General features: G+C 41.5%; 1 protein-coding gene across 1 annotated transcript in view; it reads left to right on the top strand.

The window, feature by feature from the left end:
* The window catches only part of ptprdb (protein tyrosine phosphatase receptor type Db), a 168,477-nt gene that overhangs the window by 128,481 nt on the left and 25,600 nt on the right, over positions 1-14,396 (top strand). The window contains exons 11-28 of the mRNA XM_080464251.1: positions 208-317; positions 793-990; positions 1,320-1,445; positions 1,562-1,709; positions 1,793-1,941; positions 2,126-2,270; positions 3,223-3,525; positions 4,711-4,904; positions 5,780-5,806; positions 6,411-6,528; positions 6,842-7,429; positions 7,863-7,957; positions 8,520-8,776; positions 11,085-11,178; positions 11,920-12,144; positions 12,248-12,408; positions 13,451-13,462; positions 13,988-14,100. Of these exons, the coding sequence (XP_080320377.1) occupies positions 208-317; positions 793-990; positions 1,320-1,445; positions 1,562-1,709; positions 1,793-1,941; positions 2,126-2,270; positions 3,223-3,525; positions 4,711-4,904; positions 5,780-5,806; positions 6,411-6,528; positions 6,842-7,429; positions 7,863-7,957; positions 8,520-8,776; positions 11,085-11,178; positions 11,920-12,144; positions 12,248-12,408; positions 13,451-13,462; positions 13,988-14,100 (3,063 nt within the window). The remainder of the gene's footprint in view (positions 1-207; positions 318-792; positions 991-1,319; positions 1,446-1,561; positions 1,710-1,792; positions 1,942-2,125; positions 2,271-3,222; positions 3,526-4,710; positions 4,905-5,779; positions 5,807-6,410; positions 6,529-6,841; positions 7,430-7,862; positions 7,958-8,519; positions 8,777-11,084; positions 11,179-11,919; positions 12,145-12,247; positions 12,409-13,450; positions 13,463-13,987; positions 14,101-14,396) is intronic.

Genomic DNA, 14,396 nt, shown 5'->3' with positions numbered 1-14,396 from the left:
TAAGTTTTAACACTGACTGGATTTGTTTTGTCTGCCTTACGTTGCTCATAGTTATTTTTCAGTACATTTAATTGTTGCACAGAAATTTCCCATTTTATCATTTTGATCAAACTGTTTTCAGCGGTCTGTCAGTCCCAGCATGAAGTTAGACAATGTGACTCTTATCAAAGACAGGATGAGATGATGTGGTCTTCTTCCCCGTCTCAGCTCTGCCGAAGCCTCCTGGAACCCCCGTGGTGACGGAGAGGACTGCAACCAGCATTACTCTCACCTGGGATTCAGGAAACCCCGAACCTGTATCATACTATATAATACAGGTGTGGCAAACACACGCACACTGTGTACTTACCTTCATGCTACCTACCGCACACTCCTACCAGATGTTTACACATTTATCTGAGACACAATATTGAAAATGGCTTAAGCACTGGTTTTTCATATGAACATAAACTGTTATTATCCTTAATGGCTGCGTAGCGTTCTGAGAAGAAGGGGGAAAAAAAAGCTCTCTTCTTCTTTCTTGGATGCAATAAACTTTCTCAAAATCCTCAAAAGAGATCAGTTGTATTGTCAGGGCTCTCAGCCCACAAGGAGAATTAAACTCTCCATTCATAAAACCTACATCAGCCATTCAGTGTCCCATCCTTCTCTTTACACACGATGTAATGGGCTTTCTTTGTATTTAAGAGACAACGTAAAGCGAGAGTTATTGCTCTCTACAAAGTGGATTAATGCAGATTGAAGTCAGTATGTGATTCCTCTCCCTCACTGCTTCCTTCTTGACTTCCCCAGCATCGTGCCAAAGGCTCAGAAGACCCCTATAAAGAGATTGATGGCATTGCCACAACACGCTACAGTGTTGGCGGCCTTAGCCCTTACTCACACTATGACTTTCGAGTGGCAGCTGTCAACACCATTGGCCAAGGCCCCTCCAGTGAGGTGGTGGAGGCTCGCACCGCCGAGCAGGCCCCCTCCTCGCCTCCTCGACAGGTCTGGACGTTGTTTTGATTCAGTAAAGCTGAAAGAAGTTTTCGCAGTCTTTTGAATTTGATTTTCATATGTGGAATTCTGATTAAGAAACAGGTTTTCTTTACGTAAGGTCTCCTTTCAATTCTTTTCAAGCTTGGCTTGATTTCCCACCTGCTGTTCTGACTGGCAAAACAGTGTGTTGCATAAATCTTTTCAACGTGTAACAATGTGCTTTTCGCTCTCCAAAAAGAAGAAGAAAAAAACTTTACCAAATATGTTAAACTTATTGCTGTGAAAATACCAATATACCCAAGCTGCTGAGTTGTTCAAAGTTTGTTGTTGTTTTGAAGGTTATAGGTCGGATGCTGAGCGCTACAACAGCAATGATCCACTGGGATGAACCGGAAGAACCGAACGGACAGGTGGTTGGTTACAGAGTGTACTACACGTCTGACAACACATTGCCAGTCAACCAGGTGTGTAGCCTATAGTCCCTCCATCTCATCTCATTGTAAATTTCTACTTGTGCGTAAATCATAATATCACATCACTGTTACATCCATCTCTTGTGTTTTGTGCTTATGTTGCTCAGTGGGAGAAGCAGATGGTGCGCAGCGCCAACTTCATCACCATCCAGGATTTGACTCCGAACAAAACTTATTACATCCGAGTGCTGGCCTTCACTTCTGTAGGAGATGGACCCTTATCCCAGGACCTACAGATTATTGCTAAGACTGGAGGTGAAATTTAGCAATCACCAGAAAAAATATGAAAATTCATGCTAAATTCAAGTTATTAACCCTTCTTCGTGTCGATTCCACAGTTCCTTCCCAACCTTCCGATTTTAAGGGTGAAGCCAAATCTGAGACCAGCATCCTTTTGTCCTGGGTGGCCCCGTCACCACAGGGGGGCCCGGACAACCAGATCACAGGATATGAACTGGTTTATAGACGGGCTGATGACTCAGAGGAGGTAATTATGGTGGTACCAAAGCATTAGTGTTGATTTTATTTTTTTGCTGGAACCAAAAATTTCTCCATGTTTGGATTAATAACAGATACGTGTTTGATGAATAGACACATTAATGGGATAGTACAAAGAACAAGAGTTGATTTTGGAATTGAATGTTGCCATTTGTTTTTGCATCCATTCCCAGAAAAAAGTGAGCTTCGAGCCCACCAGCTCCTATCTGCTGAAAAACCTGAAGCCCTTTTCCACCTACACCTTCCAGCTGGCTGCCAAGAGCAAAAATGGAATCGGGGCGTACACCAACGAAGTGTCCATTGACACGCCACAAACACGTATGTCGAGACCACTACTTTGTGTGTGTGTGTGTGTGTGTGTGTGTGTGTGTGTGTGTGTGTGTGTGTGCGTGTGTGTGTGTGTGTGTGTGTGTGTGTGTGTGTGTGTGTGTGTGTGTGTGTGTGTGTGTGTGTGTGTGTGTGTGTGTGTGTGTGTGTGTGTGTGTGTGTGTGTGTGTGTGTGTTTCCAAGTTTCCAATTTTGACAATGCAAGCATTACAATACAAATACACAAAAGGTCAAGTTTGAACTTTGCATATTTATATGCTTCGAAAACATTAGAATCAGTTGCTTTTGTTTCAGTGTTACTATTTCTTTGCATTGTCAAAAAAAATTAAAAATACATCTGACCTCAGAATTGATAGTTCAACAAATAAATGCAAATTATTGAATCAGCGCTTCAATTTCCAATATATATTTCTCAAATAAAGCTTCATTTGTTGAGTACCAACCTGAGGTCTGTAATATAATCAGTAAAAGCAAAGGTAAGAAGCTAAGTGTTTGTAGCTAGACATGAACACTCCAACATGGATCACAGAGGCTTGGGTAGGCTGTAAGGACAAGTAAGTTTTGGGCAGGTATGTTTGTATTTAAGCACTAGTCAGTGTTTTTGTGTTGCATTTTTCTTTTTAAGTCATCCACTCGTTTTCATTAATCAACATTTCTACCAAAAACAGAAGTTGACACCCATCTTTCAGTATCTTTGTTCGGCCATCTTGCTTTCTAATCACGGGGTCATTTTTCGTAAGAACTTCTGTTCTCCAGTGTTTTGTTTTCATTTTATGTTTCTTTGTCTTTTGTTCTTTGTCTCTCGTCCGCTCAATTTCATCCCCATTCCTTCACGACAAACCTTACTGCCTCACCCTTCCACCCACCACTTATGTCTCGCACACAACCAAATGACATCTACCCAAACAAATCCTACTGTGCTTCCTCAAAACTGGCCAAACAGTTCCTTCAGCTCCTCCCCAGGACATTACATGCACTAGCTCCAGTTCTACCAGCATTCTGGTAAGTTGGGCTCCACCTCCCCTGGAGTTTCAAAACGGCATCATTACGGGATACGCCATCCAGTACTCCACCACAGAGGGCAACAAAACATCTAAAAGAGTTGATGGACTCGCTCCGGACAGTTCTCCGTATCTCCTGGAAAACCTGGAAAAATGGACTGAGTATGGCATAACTGTACGGGCGCAAACAGAAGCTGGAGATGGACCAGAGAGCTTACAGCTCCTTATCCGCACCGAGGAAGATGGTATGTTCCCCCTCTCCAAAAACAATAAGAACCCTGCCTTTCTTAGGATAGCCGGCCCCACTAACAATGGCTCTCCCTAACTCACAAACATAGCATTGATGAGCTCACAGAAACCCTAAACTAACAGAAAGCTTGTCCCACTGGTTATTAAAGGCATTTGGTCTTTCCTTGAGCTGCAGCCTAAATGGATGATGCATTTAAGAACCACTCTCAGACCCTCCAGTTCTCCTTTATTCCTTCATAACTTCCAGAAACCTCCAACATCCGGAAATCTCCTCCTGCTCCTCCCTCACCACTGCTTTCTCTTCTTGTAACAGCAGCATCCTTTTTCACCAGCAGCCACTTTGATCCCCATTTTTACCAGCCCACTTTTTCCCAGACTTCCCCCCTTTCTTCTACAATCCCCCTTTTTGTGGGATAAGGCTGAGATTTTCCCTCTCTCCTACTAACAATAGCACCGCAGACCCTTTGGCTGTAGCTTTTCCTCGGCCTCTTCTCACCTTGGCTTTTTTGTCACTGACCATATGCACTTTAAATCCTTCCCAAGTCCTTAACAACCGAATGTTTTAGCTGAATTATCACTGTGGTTTTATTCTGCCTTGTAATATTCAACATAATATTTTTGACACTCTTAATGTCTGAGTCTTGCTCACATTTTTTGGAATACACCATTCATCGGCTCATACACGGGTCGGTCAGATAACACGAGGTGGATATGTTTTTTTTTCCTGCTTATTTCCTTTTTCTTTTTGGAAGAAGTGTAGTTCTTGGCGGCACAACAGAGGTTTTTCTTGATAACAGTATTTTCTTTTTGACTGCCTGCCACTGTTTATCTGCCACTGGCAACAAATCCTTTTCTATCTGCCATTCTTATCTTTCTCTACATTTGCTTCTTATCCTCCACTGCTTTTTCCTCCATGTTTTTCCTCAAGCACTTTCATTTTTTTACTATTTTGACTTTTTTCCCAGACATCACAGCAGTTTTAGACTTTTTGGAGGGTTGTACTTTTTAACTTTTTTCAGCTTTTGAGATGTTTTTTTTTTTTTTTTTTAAAGTGCCCCTTTTACCTACCCATTTTTTTCCTTTTGGAATAGACAAAAGAATGAAATAGGAAGCCATGACTTGAGAGGTTTCAGTGCCCGTCGTCTGTGACCCTTGACATCTATCCAAAAATGCATTTTTAGTTCCAAGTGGTCCTCCACGAGGGGTAGAGGCAGAGACTGTGAACGCCTCGGCCGTTATGGTGAAATGGCGAGCGCCGGCACCCGAACGGCAGCACGGTCAGGTCCGAGGGTACCAAGTCCACTATGTGAGGATGAACTACGGGGAGCCTCAGGGTCAGCCTCTCATCAAGGACATCCTCATGGATGACTCACAGGTAACACTAACTATACGTCTGACAACGTGCAGTATAAACAGAGTAATTGTATTCGACTCTTAGACCTCATGTCTTAGCAGGCAGGACTGATGATTGTGGATTTTAATGTCGCTAAAACAATGAAGGAGTTGAGAGTTCCCCACACACTGCTCTTGAAAAAGATGAGAAAATATGTGGTATCTGTTTCCCACACACACACAGCTCTACAGCAAAACAGTTGCTTAATATTTTGTTAGTCAGAATTCATGACTTGTCTTTGCAAAAATCTATCAATATTTTATTGTTTTTTTGTGTGTGTGCTAAATACGGATATAATTACCATGCACAATATTGGTTGTTTTGGGGTTTTTTTTGCAAATATGTTATCATATCAATGTCTGCACAAAATGGATGTATGACCACCATATGAGAGAAAATTAAGTCTCTTCTATTGACAGGTTTATTGTTATTCTTATTCTATTTGTTCTTTAATATGATGACATACTGATGGTAAAATGTGTTGCTCTTCAACATGTACTTCGGGTAAACACAGACCGTATTGGATTGTTTTCATGAAAATCATTTAGTATTCAGACATTTATTCAAAACTCCATTTTGCCAGTCTATATGGGCATTTAAATGCCGTTCTGTGTTCTTTATAAGGACAGATGTTGTTTGGTTAAGCCAGTTAATTATTTCTGATAAATTGAATTGCTAAATTTGATTAGATCTAAATTAGATCTGTTCAGGGCAGAAAAAAAGACCCCGAACTAGCTCATTGGTTCTGATATTTCAGCTCTTCTTAACTGTATGAAAACATGAGGTCATTTTCCAAATAATTTAAATATCTACTTTTGTCTTTGTTTCTGCTCCATTTGCTTCGCTCCATTGCTCAGTGGGAATATGATGACTCAACTGAATATGTGAGTAAGCCTTTCTTTGGCCTAATTGTTTGATAATGCCTTAAACTGAGCAGGAAAATCCTTTTTCTATTTCTGTATTTGGTGGTATATGACATTTTTCTTATTCTTATTCTTTGTTATCCCCGGGAAAGAATTGAGATAAGTGGTATCATGAGTCATTTGTGGGCATTGCCAAAGTTTTTCATGTGATTCATAAACAGGCAAGAAAAGGAAGAAAAAATTGTGCCTTGTATTTATAAGAACAAAGATGTTCAATTCAGCTTTGAAAGACTGCAAAGTTTAATATTAATGTTTTGCTTTGTGAATTATTAATTAACTTTTAAAATGTATTTGAAATTAATTATACCTAAACTGTGTGCTTCTTAAAAAGCAACAGTGAAATGGGAATTTTTTTTTTCGAGAGTATTTTTTTTAGCTACAAATGAGTATGTACTCATCCACTATTGAACAAATATTACAGACTACCATTGGTCTAAAAGGCTGCACGTATTATGTCTGCTTTTTGACCATCCTGACCTTGATTTTGGTGCGAAACCGCTGATTATCCAGAGGACACAGAAGTAGCTGCCTCTTGTAGCTGACAGTGCTTTTTGCTGTTCTGCAGGAGGTGGTGCTTGGAGACCTCAAGGCGGACACCGCCTACTCTGTATCTGTGGGGGCTTATACCGCCAAGGGTGATGGTGCTCGCAGCAAACCTGTCACTGTGTGCACCGCCCTACCATGTAAGTGCTTCCACACAGACCCTAACATATAAAAAGAAAAGAAATGCTGCAAAAACCCAAGCAACTCAAAGAACTCAGAATGCTTTTTGGGACTGTTGCATCACTAATGATTATTAAGGGCTATTAAATCAACAGATTTGTTATATCCCACTCTGACAAAGGTCCCTGTGCCAATAAAAGCATGTCATTTGGCGCCATAATAATCACGTTTTGTAGTTTGGCCTTGGGTTATGATTAATGTGGTTTGTAATTACTGTCTAATTATATTGCCATCCTTCTTTCTCTCCTGCTCTTCCTCTTTCCTTGTCTCCAGTGCCTGAAAAACCCAAGCTGTTGGTGAGTGCCACCGATTCAGGTACTGCTCTGCTTCAGTGGTACCCATCTCCAAATCCGCCCACCCCACTCCTGGGGTACCGCCTCACTTTCGGCCGCGTGGACGTCCTCCCCTTCACAGTGGTCGAGTTCCCGACCAAAGAAAACCGCTACACTGCCCAGGATGTCCACAAGGGAGCTAACTATGTGTTCAGACTGTCTGCCCGTAACAAAATGGGCTACGGAGAGGAGGCCGTAAAAGAGGTGACGACTCCAGAAGACTCCCCGAGTGGATACCCAGAAAATATCATCGCTGAAGAAGCTTATGCCACCTCGCTCCAGCTGGCTTGGAAATCAGTCCCGCTAATTGAGCAAAATGGGAAAATTGTGATGTACTCAGTGCTCTACAAGGACATAAACAGTCGAGGAAATGCCTCCGAGGTTATTGTGCCCGCTCCGATGTCGAGTGTTTTCTTGGAGGGTCTGAGTGCCGATACTGTGTATGATGTCAGGGTGTGTGCGTTCACAGCTCTCGGTCCTGGGCCGTACAGCCCCAGTGTCCAATTTAGGACGCAGCGGCTTGACCAAGGTAGGATCTTACTCACATCTTCACAACCTATCGTCATTGCTGAGGATGAAAGACGTGCTCCCAGACATGTGTGCATACGTTCCCCGAAAGTCCCACATCCACACACACAGGCACTCACACACACACACACACACACACACACACATCACATCTGGTGACAGCATCCTAAGTGTCCTTTTTCGTTGTCTTATCACTGTAGCCTTAGACCCAACATCCTTTTCCCCAAGCAAGGTAAGAGTCTTAGGATTTTGGGCGAGTATCCCTGTCCAGTCACCTCACTGTGTGTTTATCAGAGCGAATAGCTAGCTTGAGTCTGAGAGGGAGATGATTCACAGGTAAGGTCGCCATGGCTGGTTGAGTAAAGAGAACCTCTGATACAGTGGAATCAAAATTCATGTTTCTTTGTTTTATTTTTTCTGCTTTTGTGCTTTAGTTTTCGCCACCAACTTCAGAGTAAAAGCGGCCATGAAGAACTCGGTTCTGCTGTCGTGGGAGATCCGGGACAAGAACCCTGCCCAGCCATTTACTGTAAGTAGATAACTATCATACCTTTTTTCAAAGTAGCTTGTTGACTGTTCATGAATCTTGTAATTTAATTAGTGAGCATGTCTCTGTTGGCGCAGGTTCCACATGAAAGCCTGGGATTAAAAAAAAAAAAAGAAGAAGAACATATTAAAATTAAATTATATGTCCCACAATGGCTCACATGGCAATTTCATTGTAATTTATTATCTTATTCCCAACCATGCTTAAGCTATAAAGCTCAGCTCTTCTAGTTAATAAAAGCTAATAAAGTCCACAAGGCTGTGAAATTGATAAAAGAAGATTCTTTTGAATCATAACTCAGTTGAACCTGCACATACAGACACATGTACAGTTTTCAGACTCAGTGTCAAGAGCAACTTCATTCTATTCAGTAATAAGAAAGCTCTTACAGTTGTACATACAGAAATTGAGATCCTTACACACCGTCCTCGCTACATACTTTCAATGAAGCCTTTTGAAAACTAAAGTTCTATATCAGAAAAATGACTCAGAGTGCACCATATTTGTATTGATATAAGGTCAAATATAACTTATCTGTCTCCAGATCCTGTATGGAAAGGGTCAGTCTGTTGAGGTGGATGGCAAGCAGACTCAGAAGCTCATCAGTGGCTTGGAACCGGACACCCAGTACTCCTTCCTCTTAACTAATCGGGCCAACAGCGCCGGAGGCCTGCAGCACCGCGTGACTGCAACCACAGCTCCAGACATCCTGAAAACCAAACCGGCTGTTGTGGGGAAGACCAATGCAGATGGCATGGTGACTGTGCAGCTACCAACTGTCCAAACCACAGCTAAAGTCAGGTACTGATGATTCAAGAAATAAAAACAAATAAAGAGGCGTGATAGTGAAGGATCTGGCAACGACACCGACCAAATGGGAAGGTTTTAAATAGCAACATGTGCAGAATGGGCTCCAATTAGGTTGTTGTCAGATTAATTGTTCTATAAACCCTGTGAAGTAATTTCACTCATTCCCCCTGCTGCTGATTTTCATTTATTGGTCCATCAGGAGGGATTTCTCCAAGCTGGCAGCAATAGGAAGCCTGAGATCTCCCACAACAGCACAGATGAAAGCAACACACTGATCATTTCATCTGCTTTCTGTAACCGACAACAAATACACATACCTAGTAAAGGCAGCCCTACATGTTTTGAGCGTAGGATGACTCACCTCCCTGCTGTTAACATGTTTGCACACCCAACACGGTCCATGTGTCACATCAGAGGTGTTTGAAGGTGTACATAAGCATCAGATTGTATGCTCTGTGTGCCATGGAAACACAAACTCTAATAGACTTTGTCTTTTTTGAGATTCCTGTACTGATCGATGAATCTGCTCTTTATATTGAAGGAGAGAAGATTGAAGTACATATCGTTTTATCTGCTATTTTCCACTCTCGAGCTGTAAGAAAATCTGTAACTCAAAGATTTGCTATGGAGCGAGCTACTTTCAGCTGCACCACTCTGTCTAATGTATGAGTGCAACCATGGAGCACACTAAAGTGAGTCATTCACTGCGATTCGGTGTTGTTGCTCGTGGTCAGTCAATTTGAGGCTTTCTCCGTTTTCTGAGATACTATGATTGTTGTTCCAACACAATTTCAGAGACGGACTTCTTCTCTGCAGAAGCTACAGTGTTGAAATTTACACTGCTGACTCACGCCAGCAGCTCTTCTGGCCTTATCCACATGTTGTTGTTTCTTTTCTTAAAGCGTTAGAGGTGAATCTTGTAGTTTTGAGAAATAAGAGCATCCATCCTGCGAACACCAGGTGTTCAGTAATATGAGGGTCATGACACAGCTACATAGCTTCGTTGCACACTTGAACACGTGAGCAAGTGATTTTGTCAGTGACCAAACAAATCTTAGCCTCTTTGATAGTATAATGTGAGAGGAAAGGGGTTTGGCATCTTAAGTCTTTCTCCTTTTACACTAATCTGACAGAGTTTTGGGGGATTTATGTTTTAATGGATGAAATGGTGTTGTACAGGTATCGGGGTCGAATCCCAGTTGAAGCAGAAATGGCATCTCGCTTAAAATCTTGACAAGTCCGCAGTGCCACCGTGAAAAAGAGAGCTGACTGATCAGACGTTTTTGCAAACTTATTTCATTGACTCATTTGGTGGGGTGGGTCATAGTCCAATCCACAGGTTGGTGGTTCAGTTGCCCAGCTTGCCTTGTCCATATTTGGAAGTATCTTGGAGACAATGAACCCCAGCTTGCATGTCAGTTGTCACCGTTGATGTGTGACTGTGTACATGAATGTGAAAGATGTACGGCGCTTTGAGGCTGCTGAAGCATAGAAATATTTAATAGACAAAAACTCCTTGCAATAGTAGCATCATATCTTAAAGATTGTTGAAGTTTCTCATAGCCGTGCTTTGTTGCTCCAAAAAATATAAAATTCACTTCTCACTGATTTCCTGTTCTCGCCACCAAAGACAATCCCGCCCTTTAATGCTGCTTTTGCCATGTTTCACTGAATGAGTGGTAGTAGGCAGGGGCTTGCCAAACAAAACGGTTTTATGAAACTTTCAAGTTCTTAATATTTTTGGGGGGGCAAAGTGTACATGAGCGTTCATGTGTCTTTGCCTTTTGGTCTGTGATGTTCCATCATAAAAGCCTGATTTAGCTTTGATGAGATGCTCGACTAACCCTCTCTGCAGAGGACAACCACTTTTCACAGCTTCTGTCATTTTACAACAGGTCCTGGTTAATGTTTTATAAATTGATTTACACTCTCTTTCTGATTTATTTTAATTTAGGTGGGCTCCAGTTATCTTTTAGTCACATCTCGATGAGAATTAAAGCCAATCACTTTCACCGGCTTTCCAAGTACCACTGCGTGTTGAAAATTTCAGTCTTTAGTATTTAATGGGTTGGAAAAACTTTCAGTGTAGGGTGATGGGGAAAAAATGTCAATCTGACCTCGTTGAAGAAAATAAAAAATCCTCCAGAATGATATTGCAAATACTCCCTGAGTCCATGAGAGTATCCCTCCAGACTTTAGGGCACTGCTCTTTCTCCAGAGATTGAAACTTTAATCTAGCATATGGAATCCAGCATACTGTACATTCTCGGGCCTGATCCCAGTGCATGTTGTTTTTCAGAGGTTACTACGTGGTGGTGGTGCCGCTAAAAAAGCAGAGAGGCGGGAAGTTCCTAAACCCGTGGGATGAACCGGACCAGATGAACATGGATGAGGTGAGACGCACAGCACAAGAGATGCTAAAAAGATTAATGTAATAAAAACCCAGTGTTCAAGCACATGTTAAAAACTCTTAAAAGTCACTAAAACCTAGAATCATTCAGTCCATCTTGAAGGATGTTTGTTTCACGCTGCTGTATTAGAATTGGCGTATCTGGTTCTGTGAAGGCAGATGACTTGGTCCTCCAGTCTATGTTCAGGCCAAACAATAGTTTCACGTGCCATTTACCATCTAATTCCACTCCCTGCCTTTTTCCAAAAACCTCATCACCCCATTATATTGTTCTGAGAGCGTATTCATGTGTGCGAGATGAGTTTCAATAGAGTTTTTATAGTGCCCACTGCCTAAATGGATAAATGTAGCAGCAATTCGGTTGATGAAGACATTTGTGCTTAGGTGATAATGCACCATACAGCTTATTGTTCCTTCGCTGATGAGAGTTTTTGTATTTGGTGTAAAAAAAAAAAAGAAAAATACTCTTTCCCGGATGTGTTTTGTATGTCTTTGTTTAAAAACTTGAATAAGTCTCTGGATATCAAGATAATTATTGTCATTATAGGAAAATATTATGACAGTTACAGAAAAATTACTATTTAGTGCATCAGAGAAATTCCCATGTTGAATTGCACTGCTTATATTAGAGAAAAATTCCCCATTATTCCCCCATTTTCTGTAATTTTTCATAATTTCTGTCAAACTAATTTGGATCCTTTCTGTTTCCATTTATTACTTGCAGCTCCTCAAAGAGATCAACAGGACCAGTGTGAGCCGTGCCCTTCGCATCCGCAGACAGGCCGGCCAATCAGACCCTAGAGCCTATGTCAGTGCTCACTTTAAGACCCTCCCCCTGGAGTTCACGCTAGGTGACGGCCGCAACTATGGCGACTTCCGCAACCGTCCGCTGCTGAACGGACAGGAGTATGTTTTCTTTGTACTCGCACTGCTGGACCTGTCTGAGAATGTGAGTGCAAACACGCCCACGCACATTTAAATCATTCGAGCATATTGGTGTCCAGTTCCTTTATAAAAACACACTCACAAAAAAAAAATGTGGCTTTCTGCAGACCATGTACGCCACAAGCCCTTACTCTGATCCAGTCACCTCATCGGATGTGGATCCTCAGCCAATTGTCGACGAAGAAGAGGGGCTGCTGTGGGTGGTGGGGCCCGTGCTGGCCGTGATCTTCATTGTCTGCATTGTGATTGCCATTCTCCTCTTCAAGAGGTAAGAACCACATGATGGAGTCACACCTGAGTAACTGGAGCATTAGATTTGTGGGAGAAATGGGAAAGAAATACCCCCCCAAAATGCAGAGAGATGATTAAAGGTTCTGTTGAACAGAGAAATGAAAATAATTGGAAAGGCAGCTTAGGCCTTCGCAGAAAGACAGCTGATATTCTGCAGGATTATTCCTAGTTTTATTAGCATTTTGATGTTTTTACCTCTCTTTTTACTCAACCCATATTTTTTATGGGCAGAACACTAGTTCCCACATTTGTATGCTTTCTTGGCCTGGGGTTATGTGGTCTTCTCTAGAGTCCTAAGCAAGAAACAATTGAGAAATCTTACTGTCAGCTGAACTCAAGCTACAATTCATAACAATAATTATCTGGACTGTTGTAAAAGTGGATTTACACTTTTGACTAAATCAACATAAAATCCCCAAAATATAAACTCTGCACACAAAGTTCTGGAAATTTGTTTGGTGTGTTTTGTGTGTGTTTAAAATACATATAAAGGGAGGGACATGAGTTAACGTGAGAGATCGACCAGATAACATTATCACCCCTTATCATTATTCATGATAGTCATCTATCCTCCTGGCAAGAGGTTTGTTAATGGACATGAATAATTGCTGTGACTGATGCAGCATTGCAAAAGTATTACCCTTGATGGTAATAATCTGATGTTCACAAACTCCGGAGCGTAACCTGCGGAGATTTTCAGCCATTATTGTCTCACTTGTCCCTTTTCAAGTCGTGTTTGAAGTTTTTTTTATTTTTTTAGCTGATAGGTGTCACAATGCAAGAGTACTAGGTGATACTATGACAATGTTACTGCATTCAGATTGGCATCTGGTAGGTATTGCGATGTCTGCAGGAGGTGCTTTTATTTTCATATCTAACATGGTAATAAGAGACTGATTAATTTAAATGAGAAGGAGGCGACGAGGAGTTCAGTGATGCTTTGATGTTTTTTGATTGGACACTAATGCTATTCATCCTTGTCTGTCCTTTTATCTGCTTGTCTCCCTGTTTGAATCCAGCAAACCAGACAGGTAAACAAACCCTACCTATTACCATTTTTCTATCCCACAGGGATGTTTTCCTTGAAAAGCCTCTGCATTCAACGCTTTAGAGAAATCTTGCAGTGTTTCTTTGATGACTACATGTAACCTCTGTTGTAGCTACATTATCACCTCTAACAAGTTCAGTTTCTCCTGTTCCCCTTTATAAAGATCAGTTTTAGGTGGTGGTGTTATCTGCACGACATGGATTTGTCATGTCTGTGTATTTGATTCAAACATCATCTGCCATCTAACACAAAATAAGCTGCAACGTTACATTTTGAATTAAACCATAATATGGACGGATATGTAATAGCCTGAGAAATATGACTATTTGCTGTAAATGCCCACATCCTAAATGTATTACTGTGGTTTATTTATTGCAGCATTAACTCTCAAACTATGGCGTTTGGCATAGAAAAGCAATCTGAGTTTCCTGACTTATTATATTTATAGGTGGGTTGAGGTAAAGTGCTTTTTTTTTTTATTCGTTTTCTTTTTCTTTTTTTTTTGCAGGAAAAGGGCCGAGGCTGACGGACGGAAGGGCAGTTTCCCCTGCAGCAAAGCCATGTCCTCCCACCATCCCACTGATCCCGTGGAGCTGCGCCGGATCAACTTCCAAACGCCAGGTAGAGTGAAGACACATTCACATTCAGGCTCAACAGCAGGTGATGAGTCAGTTGTGCTGTTGATGAGATTAACTGTGGTGTCATTTCCCTTTTCAGCTTATCGTGTATCAGTGTACCGAGGTTATCGGCGTCTGTCAAGTTAGTTGGCCTCAGTCCACCATAGATCCTTTTTTTTCTCTGCTGCCATCGCTCCCTCCGATAATCTTTCTTTCTTTCTTTCTTTCTTTCTTTCTTTCTTTCTTTCTTTCTTTCTTTCTTTCTTTCTTTCTTTCTTTCTTTCTTTCGTTCTTTCGTTC

Source organism: Lipophrys pholis (assembly GCF_963383615.2).
Source record: "Lipophrys pholis genome assembly, chromosome: 5".
Taxonomy (NCBI): domain Eukaryota; kingdom Metazoa; phylum Chordata; class Actinopteri; order Blenniiformes; family Blenniidae; genus Lipophrys; species Lipophrys pholis.
Note: the sequence above shows the minus strand (reverse complement) of the source record. Positions and strands in the feature narration are given on the sequence as shown.